Here is a 27,640-nt window from a genome sequence, read left to right as displayed (position 1 = left end):
GCTCTTTTTGGTGGGCACTTGCCCCTCATGTCCACCAGAGCAAATGGGAGGTTACCAGCCTGGTGCAATAAAACCTGCTCTGTGCTGTGAGTCACGGCACCAACACAAGCCCCTGCTCTGCTGGGTGGTGGAGCAGGCAGCAGGAAGGTTCCTGTCTGGCAGTGGTTATCACAGAGTGACTCACAGGGCAGCAATTCTGCCCATCCTCACTGAGGACATACCTGTGGTGGATCCCTGAGGCTTTGCATGCCACCCTTCCCATGAACACCCCAGCTTGATACCGAAACCGTCACCCAGAGACAGTTGTCAGATCTCACTGAATCAGCCCAGGGCATGAGGGGTTGTCAGTATCCCATGTCCCAGGGCTGGACCATCTGTAGAACAGTGCTGCAAGCCACTGCGTGCAGAGAGATGAGTGATGGGTGACAAACCAGAGGCTCAAACCTTCCTGTCCCTGTGCTCCCTGGGCCTCCCAGCACACAGTGACACTGGTTTGAGCAGTCATCATGATGCCCTAAGACTACAACTCAAGTCAAGGCAGGTCTCCAGGCTTTGGGTGAGCATCAGCAGGCAAGGCCAGCCCTGCAAAGGGGTTTACACAGGTACAAAGGCAATTGCTTGTTGAAGCAGTGAATGTTCCTCATCCCTGCTGAAGCCCCTGTAACGACATGAGCATTTTGGGGCATGTTGTTTCCATATATCCTATAGCACTGTCCACTAATGTGGAAATTAGTAGTTTTTAATGCAATTGGAATTCCCTGGACTGAGGGGAGTGGAGGAATGAGACAAACATAGAGGTGATCCTTGATATTTAGGCCCAAAGAGGACCATAAATTGCATGTTTTGGAACCCAGAGCTAATTAGCAAAATGAAGATGTTTTGTCCTGCCAGTTGATCCCTAGATACCCATGCAGCTTACAGCAGTATTTTTGTCCAAGAGACCCACCTCCCCACCATAAGCTGCTGCTCATTATAAGCCCACTGCTGTGGCCAGAGGTCTGCGCTCCTTCCTGCAGTGCTGCCAGCCCTGGGGCAGCTTTAGCTCAGGGCCTCAGCATTCCCAAGTGCATGACAGAGTGATGGAGAATAGACTTTGTAAGTCCCTTTTGCCTTCCCTACAGGCTCTGACTAAGACTAATGAGAAAACCAAGTGGAGGAAGCAAATTTACAAATGTCTGCAGTGGGAACTGAGCAGAGAATTGCCAACTTCATCTCAGCATGCTGACCAGCAACAGCCAGTCCCAACTGGGACCAGCCACTGGGAGGGCAGGGCTTCGATGCTGCTCACAGCACCCGGAGCCATCCAGACGCCTCTCATCTGCTGCCAACACAGTGAAGAAACCCCCCGTGAGATGAGAGAGGCCCTGCCAGCCCGCTCCGATGCCTTCGAGAGCTCGCAATAGCCAGCAGGAGCTGCAATTAACGTCTGCTGCAATTTCTTCATTATCATAATAACAGTGCTCAGCAAAATATATGGGAGACATTGATGGTGACGCCCAGATGCTGGAACCACACGATGCCACATGGAAAATCATGGCGTGGTATAAAAACTAGGCTTTTATATGGTACAGCTGCCTCTGCATAATGCCCTTGTAATTTATCAGTGTACAGCATCTGGTTCTTTGCTGTCATTCTTCGACTTTCAGACAACCATAATCTCAAGTGTCTTAATAATAACACAGACCTGCCAGACAGGGGAGGAGGGAGGGCAGGAAGGGGGTGAGGAGCAAAATTGTTCCTTTTGTGCTGTTCATCCCAAATTAGAGGGGAAAACCAGGGGAAGGGTAAGTCTGGTGGAGGACTGGGAGTGCTGGAGGGGCAGGAAGGGTGAGGGATGCTGCAGGAGGGGCTGGGGGTGCACAGCAGGTCCTGGAGGACCCTGCCTGAGGGCGCACATTGCAGAAGCCATCACTTTGGTATCCAGGCCTGGAGGAGCTTCCAGGCATCTGCTCTTTCTGGGGTGAATTTCCTTTTGTAGGTTTAATGGAAATCATTTGGCTGAGCCCACCATTTGAGTGTGTGCACAGCAGCACGGGGTGGCACCGTGGTGGAGCTCGCTGGGGCTGCTCAGGATGAACGGACAGCACTGGGTCCTGCATTGGCTGCCCGGAACAAAATGCTGGAAGTGTTTGAGGCAGGAGCTTTGCCTTTGAAGCTTTGTAACCACACTGCCGGGTGGTTTCTAAGCTGTGCCAGTGCAAAGCTGCCCACCCGCTGCCCTGGTGGTCCCCCCATCACAGAGGGGCTCCTATGACACATTCCTTCCCATTGTGGGCTCTTGTGAAGATGCCTGACCCATGACACCTACGGCAGTTTTGGGCACCACAAATCTGGTGTGAAGAGCCAAATTTCAAACTTGTTACAAGACTGGGAGCATGAAATCTCTGCATGGCCAACACATCATTGCTCCCATTGTGTTAATCTCCTGGTGCATCTCCCGTCAAAGCTGTGGCAAATTTCTTGTGTATGACCGAGCCCTCAACACCAGTGACTCTGCAGAGAGGCCAGATCCATGTCCTGGATACATGGGGTAACACCATTGACACTGCCGTGGTTGGGTCACCCTTGCTTTGGGATGAGTAAGGACCTGATCAGCACCCGGGGCAGGCGGGTGCTGTGGGTGCTCAGCACGCCATGGCACAGTGGTACCTCATGGCATGGAGATGTCCCAGCCCCGGCGTGCTCTGTGCCCCTGGCGAGGGGATGTGGGATGCGGGATGCGGGATGTGGGGATGCGGGATGTGGGACGTGGCAGGCTGCCTGCTGCCACCACGAGATGGCGAGCGAAGGACCCTCTTTGCAGGCTGTCCTAGGAAAGGTGCTCTGCTCTCGGCTGCATGCCGGATCTCAGGGTGACGTTCCGCAGTAAGGCATGAGAGGAGGGTGGGGAACAAGTATGGGCACATCACATCCACAGCCAGGGTGGTAAGAATAAGAATGCCGTGTCCTGCTGGTACCCTCTGATTAACCCCCTTTCTGACAGGCTGAATCTCCAAGGGAGGGGCTGCCTCCCTGCACCCCCTCCCCATACCCTTTACTGCCTGGATAACCCAATTGCTTCCCCACCTGCCCAGCAGCCGGGATGAGCAGGAGCGGGGCTGGGTAGGGAGGTGTTAACACAGCCCTCTTGGTGCTGACAAGGGGCACTACAAGAAGGAGCAGAGAGGAAGGAGTCCTGCTCGGAGTTGCTGCCTGTGGAGCAGCACAAAGGCTCTTTCCTAGGTGCAGGGGAGTGCGGCTACATGAAGGTAAATGGTGGAGGCTGGTTCTGCTTGGGGCTGGGGAGGCTCTGGGTGATGACAGGGGGATGGTGATGATGAGCAGCAGGGCTGAAGTCTTGCTCATTTGAGTCCTTCCTCTGAAGTAGTCAGGTCTCATTGGCTGCCTCCTTCCCTCTGGGTGCTCTGCTCCTGCTGTCCCATCCATTGTAGGGCTGTCGATCTTCTGGTGCTTGTCTGGGGGATCTGAACTGGCAGGAGGGTTCGGCCATCCCCAAGCGAGCCTGTCCCTGTGATGCAGGCTGGGAGTGTTTTCTCTCTGCCCCAGTTCACAAAAGGGGCAGCCAGGTTACTCCCCCTGGGTATTCCTGCTGGGGAAGCTGTGGAAACCCTCACACCTGTACTGGGAAAGATGGCAGCAGGAACAAAAAGGTGTTAGGTTAAACATGTGCACACGTGGAATGTGTGTGTTCCCCAGTGCTGCTCCTCGGGGTGGGTGCTTGCACAACTGCCATTTAGAAGTGGGACTTGGCTGGGCTGCTGTGACAGGATCAGGAGCGTGCTAAGCACTGTAACCTCCAGAACGGAGCCCTGGTGGTGCAGCACTGAGCAGGCATCAGAGTCCTCTTGTGTTTCAGTATCACAGCAATTGCTTTACTACCCTGTTAAGACAAATGAGGGTGGTTATGAGAGCTGTTTTGTAATGGGAATTAGTACTCTAGTGCACAGAGCTCCCACTCCTGCAGTAGCGCTTTGACCTGCAGATCTGTTTGAGCAGTTACAGTTTGTGGCAGTCCAGAGTATCCTGATATATTTTTTGGTTTTAGTGCACAGAACTTCTGTCTACTTTGTCCTTTTAAGATAGGAGGTGAGTGGAGACAGGGGTTATTTTGCCCTGCTCTGTTTGTATATTAAGAGATAAGCACTGTGTTATGTTCACAATCGGACAGTATGTGATAAACTGGAGCTATTGGTCCTAGTTGGGACAGAAGCTTTATCTTGGGAGGGTGCCTGGGTGGGGGTAGATCCCTGGCTGCAATGAGTGCAGTCGTTGTCAGCTTCACCTTGCCATCAGAGGTGATGTTTGTTCAGGTTGCTCTATACTCCATGGCAGGTATCCAGATGTGAGGCACCTTTCTGCTGGGTCATTTTAGGTTACTGGGGTTAACCACTGATTGTAGTAAAGGGCTCCAACGCATGGAAAGACACTGGAGCTTAGTGGTAATGTTAGTTGAGCCACAGAAACTGGTCTTCATCATGTGTGCTGATGCAGTCTGTGCTAGCAGCAAGTTGGTGGCCTGGGACTGCAGTTCTGCTGAAAAGGAGCAACCGAAGGCCCTGGCAGCATGCTTCCTCCTAAACTGGCACACACTTGTGTATTCTTCAGGGGACCTTTTGCACCATTAATGTTGAACTTCCCTTTGGTGCTTACCTGAAATGCCCTCTGAAACGAGATGTACTTTTAAGACAAACAAAACATCCAGTTACAGAAATCCCCAATCCCACTTTCCTTCATGCAGGGCTGAGGTTAAGTGACCCGAGGCAGCCTGTGCCCTGGTTCTGCAGTGCCTGTCGCGGCTGGGTGGGCATCCAGCCTTGTGCGAAGGGACTTTGTGCTGCTTCATGCAGGAAGGGGTCTGTGTCACACCCACCCCATGGCTGGTGTTAATGGGGGCACTGTGTAGGAGGGAGCAGCCTGGCTCACAAGGGCTGATTCCCTTAGCACCAGAGGGCTGGTTTGGGCGGAGAAGGATTCATACAAACAGCGCAGTGTGGGATAACTGGGAGATGTATATGAGCTGGTGCATCAGCTCACTGGTCTGAAGTATGGGGTGCTTCTGGCCTCTGCTGGGGGCATACACCTTGAAACCCTGCATGCTCTTGTGCACCACCAAAAGCACCTGTGGCAGTGCTGTGCAGCTCTTTGGCTCAGGCCTGTACCACCCTTTTGCCCCCAAACAACAACCCTGGGAAGGATGGAGTGGGCTGCAAACTATTTCCCAATGTGTCTTCAGTGTATGGACTAATACATGCTTGCAGGCTCTGCTTAGATTTGTTTCCTCCCAAGAACCAAATGGTGCTCACAGCCTGGGCTGCCTGCCCCTCATAGCCACAGGCTGAGCCCCCTGGCAGCCCTGCCTCTTCCCTTCTCCCTGCCCGCTCCAGACCCTGACCATCACAAAAACCAACTGGTTTTGCTTCTGTGGCGTGGGAGCCCTTGAGCTTTGTGGCTGCTGTGATGCTTTGAGCCTCCAGCCTTCCCCTAACCACTTCTCATGGAGCAAAGCCCCCCAGGGCAGCACGATCCCTGTGGTTTCTGTGAACCTGGCACAGTTTGCCCTGGTAATTTGCTGGAAAGGCTGAATGCAAACAAAGTCAACATGTCCATCAGTTTACTTAACAGAGTGGCGTATGCACTGCCCTCTGAAAATCCAATGTTTACCCTGGTGGCTGTAGCACTGGGTTCATACATGCAGGTGAAATGTTTCTGGTCCAAAGTACAGCCAATAGAGCCGGCTGCAAGCTGGAATCTGACACGTCGGAGAACAAACACGTTACGCCAGCGGGTGAGCTGGAGCTGCATTCCTGAGTGTTTTTGCCTGGCGTGGGTGTCCCTGGGATAGAGGAGCCAATGGGGGAGCTGCCAAGTGGCCCCTTCTCTTTATTAAAACAAATGCGTGGTTAGGCTTTATCAGGCTCGGTGTTAATTAACACACAGGGATAAACCCACTGGTGTTAGAGCTGCCTCTTTTCTGTGCCTGTTGGTCGTATTTCTGTGGTTAATCTTGTATTCACCTTCTTTTGCACTGATTTCCTCAATGCTCATGGAAGTGCTGGGTGAGAGGGACCTCAGGAGGGCTCTAGTTTGGTCTCTGAGCTGCTCCCAGGGCTGTGTCTTGCCCTGGAAGCCCCCAAGGACATTCTCCTTGGCCTCTCAGGCAGCCTCACCGCATTGCACCAACCCTCCAGGAGAAACCTTCCTGATGTCCAGGTTGAACCTCCCCAGGCACAGCCCATGGCCCATTGGCACATCCTGGTACCACAGGACGTGGGGCTCTGCTCTTGAGCCTTGCCAGCCCCCACTTTTTGGTTTTTACCTGTGGAGAAATTGGAGTGAAGCAGCCCGTTAGGTCTGGGGGTTGCCATGAAACACGTGCTTTTACAAAGAAATCAATGTCTTTCAATACAAACAAACGTGTGCTCTTGTTCCTGCTGCTGGCCTCGGTCAGTCCCGAGGTCTGCACAGTCCTCTCCTGACAGGTAGGAGACTGCAGATGTCCTGCAGCTCGGAAATGAAGCCTGCGCTGGGAGGAAATGCCTCCCCGGGGCCCAGCTGGGAAGCCTGGATTTCTCTGTCCTTCTTAAAACATTTATTTCTCAAGTGTGACTGATCCCCATCTCAGCTGAAGCCGGGTGGTGAACGCTGCTGGGGAATGGGGTTTGGATGCAGTGCTTCCTCTGCTAGCTCTGGAGCGGTGGTGGAGTCTTATCTCTCCTCAGTCTCCCTTGGCAACATCTATTTACATGGCTGCAGGAGCTGCAGAATTGGTTACTTCATCCTAGTCTTTTGTTTTGTTTCATTGGAAACCAATATTTGGCTGTGTCAAGGCTTGAATTCTTTCGTGGCATGTTTAATCCAGGTTTGATGGCTTGCTTGGGTCCCAGAGGTAGAAAACTAAGTAGAAGTAAATACAGGGAAGAAACTGGGGGGGGGAACCCTGAAGTCTCAGCAATTTGGCAGAAAGCCTCTATCATTTTTTTGTACTATGGCTCATGAGAGTTTGTGAACCTCTGTTTAAAAAGGAGGGAGATGGCCATGCCACCGGAGCCTTTAAAACCAGATTAAGGAAGTTCTGACTAAAGGATTTCGGGTCTCTTGCACAGCAACAGGCGTTAGTCCATCCTGCAGCCTGGGGATACTCCTGCCTGCTGCACTTTTCCTGCTGGCTGGTGGCAGCAGCACAGGACAGTTTTGATGGGTGTTGTGCCCTTCAGCCTGCAGTGATGGGGACCTCACTGGTGGTGCTGGCCTGTGAGCTGGCTGCTGGTGCCCACATCAGTCTTGCTTCTATATGTTGTAAGCTGATGAATGCATTCTCACCCTTACACAGGAGCAGCCGGGGGGGAGGAGGCTGCCTCCCCAGGGAAGTTCCTAAGTTAAGTGACCCAGGTTCCTTGGATTGTGCCTAGAGATCCCCTTCCTGCTGGGTCTCCCATTCATCTCTGTGTCTCCCAGGAGGCCTCTGGATGTCTCCTCTTTCTCCCAGCTGCTCTGTCTTGCCTGTTTTGACCTAAGTTCCCTGAACAAGGAGCCTTTGATGGATATGGAAGGTTATTGCCCTGTTTGTGCCTGGAAGTGCTGTTATTTCAAACAACCAAAGCAGTGTTTCTGCTGTAGCTGAGCTGCCTTTGCCCAAGTATTTGCATGGGAGCCTTGGAGGAGAATTTCACTTGCTATCTTATCAGCCTTATCTGCTTCTCTCCTGAAGCCAGAGCGGTGACGAGTGTTTTCTTCTCCTTTATCTGTGTACCTGCCCTAGTGTCTGGCCAGAAGAGATGGGGAATACTGTAGATATCTAAACAAATAACTTTCTTCCGATGTGCATGTTACATCAGGAATCAATTTTATCACATTGCTTATCAGCCTGCGTAGGGCACTGCTGCTCCCGTTGCAGAGATCGGACTCAAATCTAAGCAAAATTTATTGGAAAGCTTTCATCGAGGCTTGATTTCTAGGCAAAGATAGGCATTATCTGCACAAAATACTTTTTTTTCCCTGTAACTCCTAGTGATGCTACAGATGGAGACCATGACAGGACTGCCAGAGCAGAGCCAGACAAAGGGCCAGTTTGCATTTGCTTCTCCGGGTTGGGCTGTGCTAGCAGCAGTGTCTGGCTCTGCTAGACAAACTGCAGCCTTGTCCTGCTGGGCTGCTCAAACTGGCCTTTGAAGGTGCCTTGTTCCTCATCACTGCTGTCTCCCTCAGGCTCCCTGTGTGCTCTCAGTCCTCATCCCACCCTGACAGTGATAATTGTTTCCTTCCTTTCACCCAAGCCCATACTAATACAGCCCCAAGAGGCACCACATGCTACCATAACGCTGGAGAGTTTCTCCTCCTCTTCTTCCTCATATTCCTCTTCCTTCTCCTTTCCCATTGGTGCTATGGGCTGGAGGAGTCCAGCCCTCATCCCAAGGGGACCTGCATCACACCTTCACAATTGATGTCTTGTGTTTGGCAGCTCATCATTGGTAGCGACATGGGATAACTTGGCCTAAATAATACAAGGGCAAATCTTTACTGTGCAGATCATTTTGCTGGCTTTGTAAAGTTAATCAGTTTACATGTTGCCACTAGGTCAGGAAAGCTCCATTTACTTTAAATAATTAATCAAGATCAATTAAACACAGGGTAATTGTGAAGAACAGCAAAAGGCAGAATGACCCTCATTTCTTCCAGTTCGTTATCCTGCTTAGACAACCCAGTGCAATAAATAGCACATCTCACAGAGCTCGGGCAGTGGAAGAGTAACTTACATTTATGTTTAGTGATGACAGCTCTATCCTGAAGGTTTGACCTAATTACTATGTCTTGTCTTGACTTCTGTCTGGGAGTTATTGTTGCTGTCACAGTGGCAGACAGAGCTAATGAAAACATCCAGTGGTTCCATTAAAATATTAGCGCGGTGAGTTAGCTCTGTTGTGCAAGTGCAAATGAACGTTTCCGTATTTCTGGATTCTTTAGGTGAATGTCTTATCGAACGTACCATCAAAACATGTACTTGTCACAACTCCTGGAGGATATTTTCCAAAGAGGAAACGTGTTGAAAGTCATTCTATAATGTAGTGGGTAATCATTAAAATGCTGATAGAAACTATAGAGGGCTGAGTTTCTGGCAAAGTCAGATGAAGGAGCTACATGTCAGACTAGAAAGCAGTGTAAAGCATCTCCTGTAACAGCGAACTGAAATGCCTCTTACGTAAGAGAACTTTATGGAGGCTGAAAGCTTTGGCCATTTTAGCTGATCTTGGAGCTGCTTGGTGGTAACTTGGGGTAGTTTACACAGACTGTTCCTTGGGCTCTCTGTTGCATAAATAAGTTGGTTGAAGAAGCCATTACAGAAACTTGCAGAAAGAAGCACGGTATCTCCTAGTGACACAGCTTTAGACAGGCCCTTTGGGGGTGGGGGCTGGAGAGATGATGCAGGTTGTTCCTGGAAGGAACCCATTTCATCCACTCCCACTGAGTTACAAAACTTGTTTTCCCATTCGCAGAATCATCAGCACAAACGGACCATAAAGAGTTTTAAGAGGACTTTCTTTGGCTCGCTCTTTAGGAAGCTCTTTGCAGTGAACTGGCAAGTGCCTGTTGCCTGCTGGCTGGCCTCCTCCCCAAGCAGGGGAAGGATTAGGTGAGGTGGCTGTGTTTGCAGTCCTCTTACTGGTGTAAGGATTACTTTAGTATGATAATCTCTCTGGCCCTAGCTTCCAGAAAGAACACCAGCAAGTCCTCCAGCCTTGGCAGACTTTGAGAGTAACACAGGCCTGCAAGTATAACATCAGCTCTTTTTTCAAAATGGGAGAATCTTACCCCAGAGAAGTGAAGGTGAAATGTTTCCTGCCCAAAAGAGTGAGCTCAGAGAGAGGAACAGACCAGACATGAATTATTGCTCTGAAATGATCTCTCCTGCTACCCTTCACTCTCGTGGAGTCTGCCTGCTTTTGGTCTGCTGCGATAGCTCTGCTTGTTCTTTGTCCTCAGACACGGTTGTTTTTATATGGATACATCTATAGATAATACATTATAAGAAAAAACATTCTGCACAGTGAGAACTTGCTGATCTTTTCATTTCTGATAGCAAAATTGAAGAGGTTTTGTTTGGCTGTAATTCCTAGAGATCAGCATGTTAAAGAAGTAGTCAATGAACTTTGGGTTGGATGTTGCAATGTCCTGCAAGCTGTATACTTATCTGGTTTACTCTTCAGAGAACCCATGTCCCGTCTGCTCTGCAGGGAGGGAGGTTCATAGAGCAGTCCATAGATCCTCAGTAATGCACACAGTGGATTTTGTTTTAATTTATAATCTGCCCCAAATGACAGTACACTGCTAATTTGTTGTTGACCTGGCTGGGGTGCCTGCTGTACTGACAGAACCTGTGTGCAATGTACATGGAATATCTCAGCACGCAAATGTGGTTTCTCGTTCCGTCTAAATCCACCTACCGGGCAGCAAAGCACAATGGTCTAATATGGCCAAGGCCTGGAGATATTTATGCAACAAAAGATCTGTGCTAATGTGTGGCTGGTATCGTGGGTTCCTGTGTTGTGTACACTGTAACTGTCAGGCACCAGACTTCCATAGTGTTAATATCGAGAGGTGTCTGATTCTGCACATAGGCAGGCTGCAGATCTTCCATTAACCTAAAACTCCAGCCACCAAAATCATTGACCTACTTTGTCCAGAGGGGTTGCATTCCTTCTCCTAGATGCTTTTGAGGTCTGGTGATAAGGGAGCACTTAGCACTACAGCCAGAAGTTTGGGGGAGGAAAACTGGCAGCTCTGGGAGTCTTGGGTGCCTGCAAAGAGTTAACGTGCACCACTGGCTGCATGACAGCCTCCAGCTGTCTGTGCCTTCCCCTCCAGCGTTTCTCTCCATTATTTCATCAAAGCAACAGGCATGGTTTTAATTTTCCATGACTTGCTTATGAAATATGATCCTTGCTGTAATAAAGAAATGATTTGGTTTGTAATGGATACATAAGAAATCAATTTCCTATTTTAAAATTAGGTGGGATTAACAATGAAGCAAACAATAAGCAGAGCAACGGGGAGAGAAGAAGGATGGGAGAAAGACCCAGCAGCCCGCAGACAGGGCTGACTGCACTTGGACGTGTTACACTGCATTTGTTAATGGCTTTACTGAGGCAGACACAGCTGTGGTGTTTCTTCCAATGTATATTCATTTTCTGCTTGGAAATCATGATGTTGGAAGATTGCTGAAGATTCATGACTTTCCTTCTGCCTAGCAGTGACATTTAAGGTGCAACATGGTTTCTGTCCAAATTCATGGTTCACACAAAATGGCACCACCATAAATGTCTTGGGAACAGATGCCCTCCCTGGCCTTCCCACTGCATCTGCAGCCGGGACAGCATCCAGCAAACACATTCACCTAGACTGGGAAGCTGGGAGCTGCTCTCCAGCAACTAGAACAGAAGATGCTTCCAGCTTCTGCTTTCTAAGGGGCAGCTATACAGGAGAGAGCTGCTTGTCTGGAGACACAACAGCAGCGGGGAGTTTTCCAGCTGTCATTGCTAGAACTGTCTGGTCCCTGAGTGTCTGTGGTCCTCTTTCTTTACCTTCCTCTTACAGCACAGAGCAGTGCTGCCTGGGGACACCCAGGCCAGGCAGTTACCAGCAGTCCTGCAGCCCTGCACAAGACTAATCAGTCTGCTTCCTGGCAGCTCTATGCCCTGTATCCCTGAGGAAAAACAAGGCGTTTTCCAGACCCTGCTGAGGTAAACCTTCCCAGCAGCTGGTAATGCTGTGTCCCCTGTACAATGCCTGAGCTGGCGGAGCAGTCGCTCCCTCCACTGAGGTCTGCTGGAGGGGCCTGAGAGGCACAGGGATTAGCCTTCAGCCTCTGGTGCTTTTCCTCCTCCATCTCTCCTGGGAAGTTCACCTCCTGCATGGTGTGAAGCGGGTACAGCGCTCGTTCGGTACGTGTTGGAGGGGCTCAGTGCAGGCTGTGCGCTGCGGAGCCACCGATTTCATTCCAGGATGCAGTTCCTTGAAGTTGCAGGAGTCTCTGAAGGCAGATTGCCCTTTAGACCTTGGACTGCAGACAGTTGATATAGGCTCCCCTGCCAAGCCGCACTGAGCATTGCCAGTGTGTTTTTGTGTCATTAGCAGATGTGCTGTTACTCTGTTTTCCTATGCACGCACACGGCACACGCTCTGCTCTACAGGGAGCTCAGGGACCACTGTGTCCCTGGAGCGATCTGACTGGAAGGGTTTCAGAGGTGGGGAGCTGTGTGTTGGTGGTACTGGGTGGTACCGGGTGGTACCGAGCCCATCCGAGTCTGTCCCCCTCAGCACATCACCAAATCGCAGCCTGGACTTGCTAGAGCTTCTCTTCTGGTGCCAGCATCTCTGCCTGGCCCAGCTCCACGCTTGTGCTAAGTGGCTTTGGAGCTGCCCCAGGGGTCTGTCACGGGTTGGAATTAGAGTTGCATTTGGCTGGCTGGTCTGTCTTTCCTTCCTGGATGCTATTGCTTTTTTTAGCTTATCTCAGTTCTGCATGGGTTTGTGAGTTCCTGCTGAAGTCTCTAACAAGATTTGTATGGTGGCTTCTTTTCCCTCCAAGCAATCATAATTTGGCCAGAAATAAATGTCTGCAAAAATCTTTTTAAAGTCTTCCCTTCATGTAGGTTTCGGCAGCCTTCTTGAGAGACAAGCCATAAAAACTGATGGGACTTTCAGAAATGGCTGGTGGGACTTCTAGGACTGGGCAGAAGTCCAAACAATTTCTTGTAATCTTCTCCACATAGATCACATGTTATTGCTGGGCAGGTATGAGATGCATTATCACTACTAATCTCCTTCAAGGGTGGAGGGGTGCCTGAGTGTAGATAACTATGATGAAATAGAGCCAGATTTCTGTCTTTATAGAATAGAGGCTAAGAAAGCTCTGTGGAATCTGAAGCCTGCTTCTACTTACCAGTGTCGGGAGGATATTGTTTTTGTACTCGAAGACCACCAGTTGACCCACAGTTCCCAAACAGCCTCCTCCTCCCTTTCCCAGCTGCTGTCCCAGTTAAATTTATAGCTTTTGTTTTTTCTACTGGCTACCTCTGGAGCTTCAAGTAATGGCTGGCATTATCCCAAACTGAAAGGCAAAACCAGACCAGATGTACAAAAACAAACCTCAGCAAAGAACCCACAGATTCTTCCTGTCACCGTCAAAGCCAGAGGCAGCTCTGCCATCCAGCTCCACTGTCCCTGCCATGTGGCTCTTCATGACCTTGCTGTTTAGCATTAAGGCTAAATGACTGAGGTGGAACAAAAGTTCAGGCACACTTACCTTAGCCTGGTCACACTTGAATGAGCTATAGGAAAAGGAACATCGGAGTCAAACTGTTCAATGAGAGTCAGTGCAATGCGCTGGCATCTTCAGAAGGTCCACTTAGGTCTTGCCACCCTTCTACCAGCACCCTTCTACCAGCAGTATTTCCTGTGGAAGCTATACTGATTTAGTGGTGTGTAAATCATGCAAAGTCATGCCACACTTGCAGCATTACTGGATACTGATGGTGGTGATGTTCACCTTGCAGGCTGGAATTTATCTACATGCTACTTGCAAGCAAGGCTCTGTTGGCTTCTGAGCCAGCTGAACTGGCATCATCTTGAGCATTTAGGTTTCACTCTCTTTCCAACCTTGGTTAAATTTAAAGCTGCTATTCATAGCTGCTCTTGGGATCTGGAGCTCCAGAACACCATAGGAAGTTTCTCATCTGTTCAGGAAGACACAGATAAATATAGTGATGGGTTCCAGCGGGTAAAAAGAGGTTTTGTTGTGCTCTTCACATTCATAGCTGAGATGGCATTTGCATGCGCATACTGTTCTTGTGCCAGCCTCCACCATGGTGATAGCACCTTCCTAGGATCTCACTGAGAAGATGAGGAGGGCGAAGAGTTCAGACTATTAGTTCAGTTTAAAGCCCCCAAAGTTATTCAAAACAGGGGCAAAATCTATTAATTATCAGCTATTTTCCATGCAGGATAGGCTTAGCTTGTTCTGGAGAACAGCCATTTGTCAGGATCAGATTTATGGGAGGGACTGTTCCTTGGCCACCTCAACCTGGGAAATGGCATTGTAATGTTTTACAAGAAAAAGAACAAAACTAGTAGCTTGGTTTGAAAAAGGGACAACTCAAACCACACCCCATGAAACCCCAAATTTTAGGCAGTAGTTTTACAAAGGGACTTTTTTTTTTAACTGAATAAAAGGCCTTGAGGCTGCATTAAAAACAGCACAAAAATTTTGATATGCTCCTTTGGGAAGATTAAAACAGATGTTTTCTCTTCTCCAATGGCCAGTATCTGACATTTCCAAAACCAACACAGAACATTTCTGGGATGTGTGTTAGAAAAAGTTCTGCTAGCAGTTTATCAACGTGAACAAAAGCTGAAGTCAGATAATCTCAGAACCTATATCTGGTCACACTTACACTGGAGAAAAGCCATGGCAAGTCCAATGGCCCAGTGTAAGGAGAAGCAAAATGAATTCCAAAGTGCCCCATGTCACTGATGGTAGCAAAAGGCGAGCATAAAGCTCTTCACGCTGGGTCGGGACAGCTCAGAGGTCTTCTGCAACAAAGGCACCATGACACTGTTTGTGTTTGCAAGGACGAGATACAGCCTGAATTCTGCATGTTAATATATGTGGATTTCCGCAATTTGCTCAGAAAATCCTTCTCTGTTAAAGTTCTGCAGCCGAAAGTTGTATCCGTGACATAACTGCAGAGTGCAGAAACGGCATACAATAGCAATGCATTTTTTTTCGTTCTCTTTTTTCCCCATCTATCTGCTTTGCATACAGATTCACAGATGTGGCAGGACATGTTTTGAAATCTCAGGGACTGGGGCTTGCCAGCACCCATTTGACAAATGTGCCCTTTCGTATCGCTGAGGTTAAACCACTGCCAGAAATGTCCTCCATGCTCAACAATAATGACTGCTAATTTGGAACTTGGAGCGCTCTGCTTTGCCATTCGTAAGCAGCATTTCAGTGGTCTTCCAGCCAGGTACATCTCTAGTTACGGTAATTGTCTTTCAGTTAGGGAGCTAATTGACTATACTGCAGCAAGTATGGAATAAATCATGTTACTATGGCAGCCAAGGTTTTTGGAAAACACTCTTTCCTAGAGCACAAATGCCATTTCTCTGAATTTTACTTCTTTCCCTGAAAATAGCCCTATCACCACAGAGCTGCGAGAGATTTGAAGGTGGAAATAAGAACACTGATTTCCAATGAGAGTTCTGCAGCAAGGGGGCTTTTCAGTTTTATTTGGTTTAACCTTCATCATGTTGACAAAATACAGGTGTGTGGATATCTTATATACTCAAACTAATTACTACTGAGACTGACATCTGAGAAAGGGATTTGAAGGAACAAGGCAAAACAGAGTCAAAATTTGACCTTGAAAGATTAGAAGTGAGACCAAAGGATGGCACCAGGCTTGGAGACTTCTCAGCCTGAGGAAAGACTGGACCAAGGGCTGGGTCCAAGCTCTATGGGTTTATTTGTGCTAATAGGAGTACTTGGCACTGAAGCCAGGCTTTTTTGCTTGAGTAGATAAGGCTCATTTAGAAGGACTGCTCATTCTGAGGGAGTCAAGCACAGCCTCCCCTAGATGTGGTGCATTCAATCACCACGTTGTCTTGTTCAGTGAATCATGGCATAAATGAGGTATCAAAGACCATACCCTCAATAGTATTAATAGTTATTATTAATTAAATTATTATTATATTATTATTAATTAGTGATTTTGATTTTTGTCTCTCCTCTTTTCAGCCACCAGTAATCCACAAGTGTTTTAGCAAAGTATTTTGTTTCTTGCTTCCCAGAATACCAAGTGCATTTCATAACACAGCTGTTGCAAACATTATGGCTCCGTACACTTCATGTGTTAGTCTTTCCTGTACTTCTCTGAATCACATTTAATGGGCCAAGTTTTATAGTTCTCTCCCAATTTGTTAAAATTTATTGCATTTGTTGCCTTCCCCTCTTTCTTTTGAAAATCAGGGGAACTTCCAAATTTCAATTTAAAAGCATTTTGTTTTTATGGAGCATAGTATTTGTTGGAGGGAGAGGAGTTGAGATCATAATCTGGCACGGTTGACTAAGTTTCTAAATTTTAAACCGCCACCTTCTCTCTCTTTAAACATTTTCTCTGCCAATACTAAACATTTTGATCATTCAAAATGTAAATTGTACTCCCCATAGATGCTGATGGGTTGTGGATATATTTACATACAAAGGAGCTGTTGAATGACTCACGCAAAAAGTTATTTTCTTGTTCTCAACCTTAACAGCACAGCAGCTTTTTTCCCTCCATTCTCTCTAGTTTCTGGAACGATTTGCATGACCATTGGTCTCCAAGTGGTGTTTAAAAAGGTGCATGTGGTTAAAATGTGTGGAGTGGGAGAACTGCAAATGGTTTAAATAGTTTTGCCAGAAGGGCTGGTGATGGCCACTTTCCATGAGCTGTGCTATGTTACATGGGAAGAATACCTGGAAGAGAACGCTGAGGGCAGGGGTGGTCAAGGGAAAGTCTGCCAACCTCCTGGGCTGAGGAGAAGAAGGCGTGGGTTTAGTCAGAGTATGAAATCCAGTGTTTTGGGCTGGGGGTATGATGTTCTCAAGGCAGTTAGCATCCTGTAATGCCAATCTTGCTAGCTGGGTGCGTGCTGCAAGATCACATGGCCCATGGTGATGGTACCTATCTCCTCACTGAGCAGCACTTTATGGGGCAAGTGTTGCTCTTTTCTCCCATGTCCATGTGTCTTCTAGGTCTGGGCCTTTGGCACAGATTCCTCTGGCATGAAGTACGAGTTGTTTCTTCTGTAATATTCAGACTGTTAAGCTTGGTTGTGTTTGAGAAGGCAGAACAGCACACTGGAGCTGCTCAGAACTCTGGAAAGCCCCAAGCTTCTGTACATCTCCTGGCTAGCATTTCAAACTGTGCTTGGAACTGGGATCCTCTCATGAGGTCCATAAGAAACTCAGTATATAACTGGCCATAACTCTCTGGTATTAGTATGACTTACTAGATTTTATTATTAGTATGAATTATCGGATTTTCTTAGACCTCCTTGTTTTCTCTTGGACTTATCCAAATGTCAGGTCCAATACTGTTGTATCAGTTTGGGAATAGCCCAAGCCTTTCATCAACTATTTAGAGAACTACTTTATAAACAACTTGGGTTTATATGCATGGTAATAGTCCCTGAATTTGAGGAGTGCATATACTAGTCTCTCTTGGCTTACTTCCTCTGACTTATTTACTGTGTTCCACCTTGATTGTTCTTCTAATTTGGCGACCATTCAAAAGTGCACAGGCTACAGATGGCCCTAATAGGAAACCTGCATCTACGCAGATGTGTTTTTGACCAGCAAGCAGGTCAACTGAAGATCATTTCTATAGAGGCTGCACTGCTCAGCTCAGCTCTGCTCTCATGACAGCCTTCTATTGTCTGGGTTTTGTGTGATCTGTCTATTGACTTATGCTGTATTGCTTGCTCCAGAATTGATAATGTTTGTGTTAAGTCCTGAACATGGAGTCAGGAGGTAGTTAGAGGCTTTTCAGGCTATGTGACCTCTCCTAGCAAACTTTGAAGGGCATCTGTTGACCAGCCCTGGTACTGTTTGTTTTGCAAGGAAGCGGAGTCTATAAAAAGGCTTATTACACAATGTAAATGATTTTCTTTTTGCTAAGCAAATATTTGCAATATATTTTGGGAGATCAAGCATTCAAAGTGAAAAAGCAGGATACCTGTCAGGGACATGGGAAGCACAGAATGGACATCTTTAATTGGAAGAACATGGGGTTGCTTTAGTGTCTTGGATCTACAAGGAAGCCAACATAGGCTCCTATCCCTGTTTCATTGAGCTCTAAGGCTTTAGGCATCTCAACAAATCCAGAAAACTCTTCCCAAACTCTTTACTTCAACAGCTTCAATAGTTATTCTTGCAAAAGCCAAGGCACTGTGGAACAGAGACAAACCCCATGACTTCAGCAAATGACAATGTCCTAACATGAGGCTTTCTTAGAGGGTGGTTTATTTAATAAATGCCTGAAGTAACTAACAATGCCCAGTTCTGGAGAGCATGTGCCCAGACGGATGACTGCTCGCAGCTGGTATCATCACTTCCAGATCATTCCTTTGGCTTGAATGAAAGTTTCAAAGACAGTATGTGGCTTAAACTAGTTGGCTTAGTAGTAGCAGTAGATCAGCGCTGCTACTAACTTCTAAGTATCTAACTTCCATATGTGAATTTCTTCCTCTGCTGTGGTACTGACAGGAGGCCCAATTTATATGCGTGTAGTTTAGAAACAGTGAGAATACTGGAAATAAGGTCATATTTTGTATAAACATTTATTTCAATAGTTTAAAGAACAAGCCATTCAAAACATCTGGAAATCACAGGAACATGAGTCATATAATAGCAGTATCTTAAATATGCATTAGTAATACAAAGTCATCTTTCACTCTGATAAAAGTTACAACTTCATTTTTCTAAAAAATATTTACGCCATGAAATATATGTAGGTAATACATACATACAGCACCTAATTTTCTTTCTTCTTCCCTGTAGAGCCTAAGACTCTAGAGGTTTGTGCGATGGAAACAATGTGGTACACCTTGAAGGCTGGATTGGCTTGGATTATATATGCAGAACTAGGCAAATAATTTACACACATCATGGCTATATGTGCATGTAAGTGACAGATCAGGTTTTTGAACACCATGTGCACATACATTCCCACAGCTGCTCATCTATTCACAGCAACTGATGTAGTTATAAATCATTAGGTCTGGAGTTACTTCTAGAATGCCCCTAACTATATTCTAACTAAAGACCTACTTTCATTATAACCCCTCTGCCCATCAGTGTGCTGTTATACTTCTTGTGGCGATCAGGTAAAATGTGTTTGTCCTTATTATGTGTGGATTGATAAATAATTGTGCCTTTGATATTCTACAACTGTTTTATCCTCATCTCTAAGGCAAGCATTTCCCTTTCTATTTCATAGGGAAGGTCAGAATTAACTTGTACTTCAAAGTATTGTTTGATTTCTTCTACCTCCTTTTCCCAGAACTCTTTGGAGATATCAAACAGTTCGGTCAAGTTGACATCTTCTAAGCCCTTCAAGTTCAAAGCAGTATCAGCAGGGATGTAACCTATGGCAGTTGGCTTGGCAGAGGCTTTCCCTTCAATTCTGTTGAACATCCACTCCAGCACACGGGAATTCTCTCCATAGCCAGGCCACAGGAATTTCCCTTGGCTGTCTTTCCGGAACCAGTTAACATGAAAGATCCTTGGTAGTTTTGCAGCTGGACGATGTGCCATGCTGAGCCAGTGGGCCAAGTATTTGCCAAAGTTGTAGCCAAAGAAAGGTCTCATGGCAAATGGATCGTGCATAATGATTTTGCCTGTTCAAAACACAAATGGAGAATGAAAGGTAATAAATAGCACATTTATTCTAAAACACATAGATTCACATCCTCCCAGGATTTAGTACCCTTTGCTATCCTTCTATATCTGAACCAAAAAGCTTTAAGAACAACACATGCATTATCCTTGATGTGCAAAAAAAAAAAAAAAAAAAAGCATAAATTACATTAATTTTTGTAATCAGTGGAAATTAAATTTCTTAAATCTCAGGGCAAGCAGCTTAAACGAAGATCCTCAAGAGCTGGCTTTCATCATTCACGTATTTATGTTGAGCTCTAGCAGAAGAGAAAATTTATTTATCCCAGGCTGCAACAAAACCTCCATATTAAGGCTTCTCGCAACCCCATGCCTGAAGCCTGTTCGCTATGCTTGCCACCTAGGGGATTATTTTGCTTAATTTGACTTTTACAGAGAATTTGGCTTTTAATTCCAGTACAAATATTTTCTATTGTGAAAATGCACAGGTTGCAAAATTAGCTGCCAAGACTGAAATGTGAAAGAGAAGGGGGGGAGAACAGAGCAGGTACTCTAGAGAGAGGATTGCTCTTAATACAGGTGGGAAGATTAAATGTTGATTTACCTTTGTGCTCAGCAGCTGCTGTTGCTTCAGATCTCATAGCTGCTCCTATAAATACTCCATGTTGCCAGTTAAAGGCCTCATATACAAGAGGCACACCTGTAAAGAACAAAATCACTTCAGTAATTACAGGTCCAGAAACATTATTATAATAGGTTTTGCTACCTGAGACACTGCTGAATGCACTTTACTGTATAATGTATTCTATTTTTCCTGTTTTTTTAATCAGGTCATTTTGTGCCCTCTTACAGCAAAGATATTTCTATGAATGTTTCAAAACTGGCTGCTGATTACTGAACACATCCATGTTTAGTTGCTCAGTAGGGGTTATCTTGGACCTCAGAATCCCCAGCAGATTTTACTAGAATAGAAGCTGGTCCTGTGGATAGATTAGACTCCGACCTAGCATTGCTTCTATTTCTTTTCCAACTTTAGGTGACCTTTAACAGACCAATTTATTTTGCTTCCTTTTCTGTAAAGTGTCTACAGCTGGTTCATTTCTCTAACCGTTTCCTATGTGAACTAGTTAAACTGCAAGCAAATTGAGACAAGTATAGCAATTTGCTATGTGTATTACCTGGGTTAGTGGGTCCTGATCTCTCTCTCCAGCCCCTGTTTTGTGTTAACATCTAACAATTCAGACATTGAAATAGCAATGGCTGTGTGTCAAATGCTAACATGGAGAAGTTAGACTAACATGGTTAGTTCCTCGGTTTTGCAGCTGTGAAAGCAAAACCTATGCCTGTGCCCAGTTGTGTTTTCAACCCTCCCGTGGTCAGCACTTCAGCCTTTATGTGGCTGCTGCATCTCTTACCAGCAGGTCTGCGGCCTCCAAATATTATCCCTTCAATGGGCACACCTTCGGGCGATTCCCATGCAGGGTCCACAATGGGGCACTGGCTGGCTGGAGTGCAGAATCGTGAGTTGGGATGAGCACAAGGTTCCTCTGTAAAGAATATAATAAGAAGGCCATAATTGCAGAATTAACTTGACTTCAGAAGAGAAAACCAAGAGAGACTGTGGAACGGGACAGGTTACCATTATCTGGGGTCCAATCCTTGTTCTTCCATGAAGTCAGTGTTATTCCTGGTGGTAATGGTTCATCAATGCCTTCCCAATAGACACCTCCATCACTGGTTTCAGCTACATTGGTAAAGATGGTGTTCTTGAATATGGTTTTAATAGCATTGGGATTTGTTTTGACTGAGGTTCCAGGGGCAACACCAAAAAAGCCGTTTTCTGGATTGATTGCCCTTAAGTTGCCTGGAAGTTAAATGACAAAATATAAGTAAGTCAAAATGGTTTAATTCTATCCAGAATTTTGTAGCATGTCTTGCTGCACCTAAAAGCAACCCATACTGGACTATAAAACAATCCACACCTTGTTCATCCATACATAAAACAATCTTCATACCTTGTTCATCAAATTTCATCCAGGCAATATCATCACCCACACACTCAATTTTCCATCCTGGCAGACTTGGGTTCATCATAGCCAAGTTAGTTTTCCCACATGCACTAGGGAATGCTGCAGCAAAATACTTCTTTTCACCTTCTGGATTGGTAATGCCCAGAATCTATTGAAAAATTAATGCACCTGTTAAACATGGTCTTTTTTTCTTCCACTTTTCATTTTGAAGATTGTCTCCCAGCAAGTGGTAATGGCAAGATACTTAGTTATGCAAATTTGTTCCTGCAGAAGCAGCATCACGTAATATAGTTGACAAATAACTTAAACTGTATATTATTAATCTAAAAAGTCTACTCTTGTGCTTTAGCACATCTGTAATTTCTTGAATTTTTAATACAAGAATGTCAATACATGTACATAATTCAAACATGTAGTTTTATTTTGCTGATTAAAGATACATAGACTGTATACAGCTGTGTTTCTCATCTGAGACAGAAGAAAACTAGGCAATATTTTTTTGGCTGCATGACTGGAGTGAAGTGAAAACACTTCATGGGTGATTCTTCTGCAGTCCTTAGAGTCCATAGATCTTTTTTCTGAGACTGTTCTCTTATGTACTTTGAAAATCTGTTTTTAGTAGCATTTTATGGTAGTAGAATGTTTAAATGACAGCAGAAAGTAAAGGAGAGGTACACAGCAGAACTCATTTAGCAAATCTAATATTTGCAGATTTCTAAGTGCACAGGCCTCTTTATAAGAAAGGCCATTTTCAAAACTTGCATTATCTTTAGGTGTTAGACTTGCAGGGGCAATGTGGGTGCCCAGTGGTGATATTTAAGCCCTGCTCAAGTACATGGGTCTGCCTACAAGTAGCCACTGTCAGAATTTCCAAATCTTTTTTGGTTTCTGGTTTCACAGATACTATTTTTAAATGTTTGGTACTTAACCTTGAAGCAGTTTCCTATTTCTCATACACCTGCCATGTGATAAATTCCTATCTAATGTCACAGGACTACCTATATAAGCCTAGTTTTATTGATAGCAAGATGTGATGTATTTATGTTGAGCTAATTGAGGGTTTAATGGCTGTTCAAACACACATGATTTAATAGCTCTTACCAGCATGTGCTCAGCTAGCCAGCCCTCCTCCTTGGCAATTCTGCTGGCAATTCTGAGAGCAAAGCATTTTTTCCCCAGTAAGGAGTTTCCTCCATAACCACTGCCAAATGAAATGATTTCTCTGCGATCAGGGAGATGAGCAATCAGCGTTAACTCCGGGTTGCACGGCCAGTTGTTGATTAATGGTTCTGCAGAACAGAATGTTGTACTCATGAATGCAGCCATTTCCATGCTGGATCACAGTAGTGCTTCATCAGCATTGAGCCTCTGATAGCAACCCATACATACCAGATGCTTCAAAGGAAATCCCCTCTAAGTACTAGGAATAATAATCTCCTTTCCATGAAACCCTCATTGAGCTTTGATTCCTTTGCGTTCTGAACCTATTGCTGTAACACAAGCCACCCAGGTCTTCTGTAGCAAGTGCCTCCCATGTGCTGAGAACACAAAATCAGCTCTAAACGTGTCCCTGGAATTTCCAGGGGTGACAGTTTTTAATGTCTCTTACCTTTTAGTGGCAGAGGACATCCAACCGAGTGAAGGCACTTTACAAACTCCCCATTGTTCAGGGCTTTCAAAACATCTGTTCCCATCCGTGTCATGATCCTCATGCTGGCCACTACATATGGTGAATCTGTCAGCTCGATCCCAATCTTGGACAAAGGAGACCCAACAGGCCCCATGCTGAAGGGGATGACATACATCGTACGTCCTGGAAAACAGGGAGTGGCAAGATGTGGCAAAGAGCAAAGCAAGGAACTTTGGAAATAATTTCTATTAATGTGGAGGTTGTTCCTCACTCCTTTAAAAGCTGTTTGTCTTGTGGGTGCTTCTGGTTATGTTTAAAGAGCTGTAGCTTTGTTTGTCTGATTCTGTAGCAATAAGTTTTATCTCAATGCTGAAAGCAGCTGTTCAAATTATCTAGCCGGTGGTAAATGTGGGTGGAGGCCAAGTTCTCTGTTGGTGTAAATCACTCAACCTGTAATTATTGCTGAATATGGGGGTCCTCCATTCTCGCCTTGCTTCTTCCTATCTGCAGCTTAGTACCTGTGGGATGTGCTGAAAAAAATCACAATTTCCCTACCTTATTTTGCTCCTCTTTATGGAGAGAAGAATGCTGGAAAGAGACAGAGCACTGTCCTTGCACAGCCTTTTGGATCTATGGTAAAGATCTGGATGAAACCCACAAAGTGACTAATATGAGGGGGTATGAACCTAAACTTTCAGCTAAAATCTTTCTTTACTGCTTTCTTTAATGATTACAGTAACTAGCACTGGTAGTGTCACTGTAATCCAAAAGTCCCATTTCAGCAATCATTCTTTTCTTGCCCACCTTGCATGCAGCCTGGGAACCTGGTGTTGAAGGCTTTCTCAAAGTCTTCTTCAGACATCCAGCGGCCCAGCTGGCTAGTTCCAGTTTTAGGGATTGGAATGGTATCTCTCTGCTCTTGAGTGATGATGACGGTTTTGCTCTCAATTCTTGCCACATCTCTTGGATCAGTGAGAGCCAACCAGCTACATTTCATCAAAAATCAGGAAATTAGACTGACTTTAATTATATACATATATATTACTTTTTACCCTTCTGAGGGACTGGTTTAGTACAAGAGGGTACAATGCTTTATAAGGCTAAAACTACACTGACAGAGCCAGTCTAACAGACAGTCCCAAAAATCAGATACATTCTCTCATACAAATTGTTTCAAGACTTTCCAGTTTGAATAACAAATTATACGGCCTAGGAAATTCTGGTTACATGTTAATATTCCTTTGCCTCTTATCTCAGTCTTATTCTCTGTTGCTAACTTCCAGGGAAAAGTTAATCTCATTTAATTCTCATTCTCATCAGTGTGAAGCTGTTTTGCATGGGGACCACAAAATGATGCCTCAAGTGAAGTGGATGCCAGGCAAGTACTTTTAAGTGTTGGTTTAAGTGCCTGTGGGATCAGAATCCAGCCTAGTGGATTTACATAGCCCTTTAAGCAAGAGGCATCACAAAAGAAATACTGAGTATAAGCATGATCATAAAGTGTAGGAGTTTGTTAAAGGGGATTCTTTTTCCCCTCTAAAGAATTTTTGCCATCTATTTACAATAGAGAAGATTGTTTTACATTTTCACCTCTGTGCACAGACATTTTCCACGAGCATAAAAATGTTCTAGTTGGGCTGTCATAACCATCATCACTACAGCTAAGCATATAATTAACAATGAATAATTTATCTGGTGAATCTTGCCCTTTTCTCTCCCAAATAGTCTGCAAACAGATTGCCAAATTCCTGCACTTAGTTATTCAAAAGTCTTTGCAGATTTCTTCCATGAAGATCTCTTGGTCGGCACGTAATTCCTAAGTATGTACTTGTTGTTAATATTCCCCTTTCACGTTGGGTTAGTTCAGAGAGATGATGAAATATTTGAAAAAAGTATTTGCTGAATATATTACAGTCAAAGCTCATCGGCACGATATGAATAATGCCTGTACTGAATAATATTTGAACACCCACAGAGCTATTTGAATGCCACAAGAAAGTATTTGATGAATAAACTAATTGACTAAAATAGCAGAATTCTTCAAAAGATGCATTTGCTAAATAATATTTAACTATTGCTAATGATTAGTTACATAAGTCTCATGACATTATTTCGGTTCCCTGATGTAGCTAATCAATAGAGACAATGTAGAGTTGATAGTCCAATGAATAATATGCTTTATGTTAATTTTTAGAGGGAGAAGTTTGCCTTTCCTGAGTGTTTCAGCTATGTAAGCTACAGTGCCAAAACGTTCATGGAAAGCAAATATTGAAGGGTTATAAGCAGTGTTAAAAGTAAACAGGATAGAAAATGCATATTACAATTCTGAGATGATACTTGACTTCCTTTAGGCTACTCACCAGTTCTCGTACTTGCTCAGCTTTTTGATCATGCCTTGTTCTACCATGATGTCCAGAATTTTTTTATTTTCTTCTTCTGAGCCATCACAGATATGAATGCTCTCAGGCTGGCACAGCTTGGCATTGCTTTCAATGAAATCCCTTGCTTCTGGAGGCAGGCTCTCCAAATCCCCCTGGACAACTCTGGGCATGACGTTTACTTCTGCTTTCAGCTGTGGGGGCATTACTGAATCTATAGTTGATCTTGCTGGGCTTTGAAATACTGATTACAATCTAAAATCAAATATATTGGGTGTGTTAGCATACCATGACATTCTAACCAGTGCCAATAAGCCTTCCTAGCAATGTAACAATGTACAAAGTAGAATATGCAATAGACTTGATCATGTATTCTGCTTTAAAATCAAGATAGAGAATTTGGATCACTGGTAATTTCAAGCTGGAAAAAAAAAAAATAGAGGCTGTTCTACTTACTGCCTTTTGTAAGATTGAGTTGAATGTTAGAGAGGATTTAGCTGACTCTTTCAGTTGATTCCACTCCCGCTTGCTTCAGCGCACTCTTGCAATCACTGTTTTCCAAGGAAGTGTCCTCCTTCCTTAAATACCTATTTCGTAGTAGTGTCCATCCCACTAGTGAGGTGAGGGAGGCTTGTCCTTTACGTCACCACTGCATGCGTCTTGGGACAGTGCCACTGACACTGTCATCATGCAGAGTTGTCAACAAAGCAGCCCTGAGGAGGTAATCATTTAGCAAGTTTAATTAATGAATGCTGAATGCGGTGATTCTTAGCCCCTGGGTTTGCTGGTTTGCAGCAGTTACAAAATTTTGCAGTTTAACCAAACTTTGATCCAGTTTAGCTTTGAAACCAAAAGTGTCACAACTTCTCAGTGTGTGGAAAAGGTTGATTGCAACGGGTATCTGGAACTGGGAACACAGAGGTCATCCAGGCAAAGCACAGTTGGCGCATTTTGTAGGCAGATGCTCGCTAGTTGGCTGTGAAGTGGAGGCTCGTCCAAGGTCTGTTTACTCACCTTGGGAACATTGCCTGCTTCAGGGATAAAGTTCAACAGTAAGCACTGACAGGCTTGAATAACCACTACATATGCCTGCCTGGAGGCCTTATTTTTGTCCATGCAATTCTAGAAAAACAAGCAATATAAGTCTAAATGTTGTGTTTCCTTCACTGAGGGAGGGAAATTTTTTGCCTATGGCTTGCTTTAGGCTCTTACATACTGAATGATTGTTTTCTATTGCTATAAGCTCAAAGGAGGCAGATCAGCAACGGTCTCAGTAATTGATCCACACCTTCAAATGTTGTGTTTTATTTTACTGGGAGTCCTATAGGGGTCATGAAATATTAACCCATCTTTAATCTACTTCTCAAAGGTGCAAAACAGCTCAGGAATGTGGCTGCACACTTCATTATATGTGTGAAGTGCACTGTATTCATATGTACATACACAGACGTGTACATAACTGTTGTGGCAGTTTACACCACCAATAGCCATTACTACTCCTCTAATTCTGAGGGTTAGGGAGTGAGGTCAAGATATTTTGAAGTCTTGCCTGCCTGCCCGTCTTTCAGTTCTCTACCTTCCCCTGCTCCATTTTAGACCATCATGCCCATAAAGAAAGGCTGATCTTCATGTCCATTTGTCTATGCAGTCTGGGTGTGTGAAGAATGAAGTAGTTCAGATAAATTAGAAATAACCCTGCTTCATTTCATCTCACTCTGCTTACACCCAGTCCAAGCAAAGCTCTTGAGCCTGGATGAGGTGGTGCTTTCATGCCAACCTGACATTTTTTATCTTAATGGGGCTTTCACCAATGCATGTAAAATACTGTCAATGACAGCTTGTAGAACAGGAAGTACGGGAATCCTAGCTAAGTTTCAGGGAGTTTTTTAAAGCAATGGAATTGATGTATCTTATATAAAGGATATTCAGTAATCCACCACCCTCTCAGATCTGTGAACTCAATGAGATGTTTCCAGCAGGGCTTTTGCCGAGGCAACCAGCAGTGACTTGCAAGCCCTGAAAAGGCAGGTCTGGCAAAGCAGCACCATCAGGATTGCAGCTCTCCTTCTTGCCTTGCAAGTCTAAAGAATTGTAGAGCTGAATCCACACTGCAGGAACCTTGGGACTGAATCCTCTATCTCTCCTGCAAAGCCTTTTATTACATTTT

The 27,640-nt window shown here is 45.2% G+C and overlaps 2 protein-coding genes across 3 annotated transcripts in view; one reads left to right on the top strand and one right to left on the bottom strand.

The window, feature by feature from the left end:
- Nucleotides 1–3,062: 3,062 nt before the first annotated feature.
- The window catches only part of CTCFL (CCCTC-binding factor like), an 85,373-nt gene continuing 60,795 nt past the window's right edge, over nucleotides 3,063–27,640 (top strand). The window contains exon 1 of one of the 2 annotated variants that reach the window (XM_065691679.1): nucleotides 3,063–3,248. The gene's annotated coding sequence lies outside the window, so the exon portion shown is untranslated. The remainder of the gene's footprint in view (nucleotides 3,249–27,640) is intronic. The other variant, XM_065691680.1, reaches the window with a different exon arrangement.
- PCK1 (phosphoenolpyruvate carboxykinase 1) lies at nucleotides 18,363–26,038 on the bottom strand. Its single transcript, XM_065691674.1, has 10 exons — nucleotides 25,930–26,038; nucleotides 25,456–25,728; nucleotides 23,900–24,081; nucleotides 23,075–23,278; nucleotides 22,567–22,754; nucleotides 21,451–21,613; nucleotides 21,075–21,299; nucleotides 20,851–20,982; nucleotides 20,040–20,135; nucleotides 18,363–19,437 (listed from the first exon to the last, which is right to left on the bottom strand). The coding sequence occupies exons 2-10, from the start codon at nucleotides 25,677–25,679 to the stop codon at nucleotides 18,983–18,985; spliced, it is 1,869 nt and encodes a 622-aa protein (XP_065547746.1). The 5' UTR covers nucleotides 25,680–25,728; nucleotides 25,930–26,038; the 3' UTR covers nucleotides 18,363–18,982.

Source organism: Lathamus discolor, chromosome 11 (genome assembly GCF_037157495.1).
Source record: "Lathamus discolor isolate bLatDis1 chromosome 11, bLatDis1.hap1, whole genome shotgun sequence".
NCBI lineage: Eukaryota > Metazoa > Chordata > Aves > Psittaciformes > Psittacidae > Lathamus > Lathamus discolor.
Note: the sequence above shows the minus strand (reverse complement) of the source record. Positions and strands in the feature narration are given on the sequence as shown.

Coding starts and splice junctions, on each gene's coding strand:
- PCK1 (XM_065691674.1), bottom strand. CDS start 25,679: ATGCCCCCACAGCTGAAAGCAGAAGTAAACGTCATGCCCAGAGTTGTC. Junction 24,082..25,455: donor CTGAGCAAGTACGAGAACTG/GTGAGTAGCCTA, acceptor GATGAAATGTAG/CTGGTTGGCTCTCACTGATC. Junction 20,983..21,074: donor GGATTGGACCCCAGATAATG/GTAACCTGTCCC, acceptor TATTCTTTACAG/AGGAACCTTGTGCTCATCCC.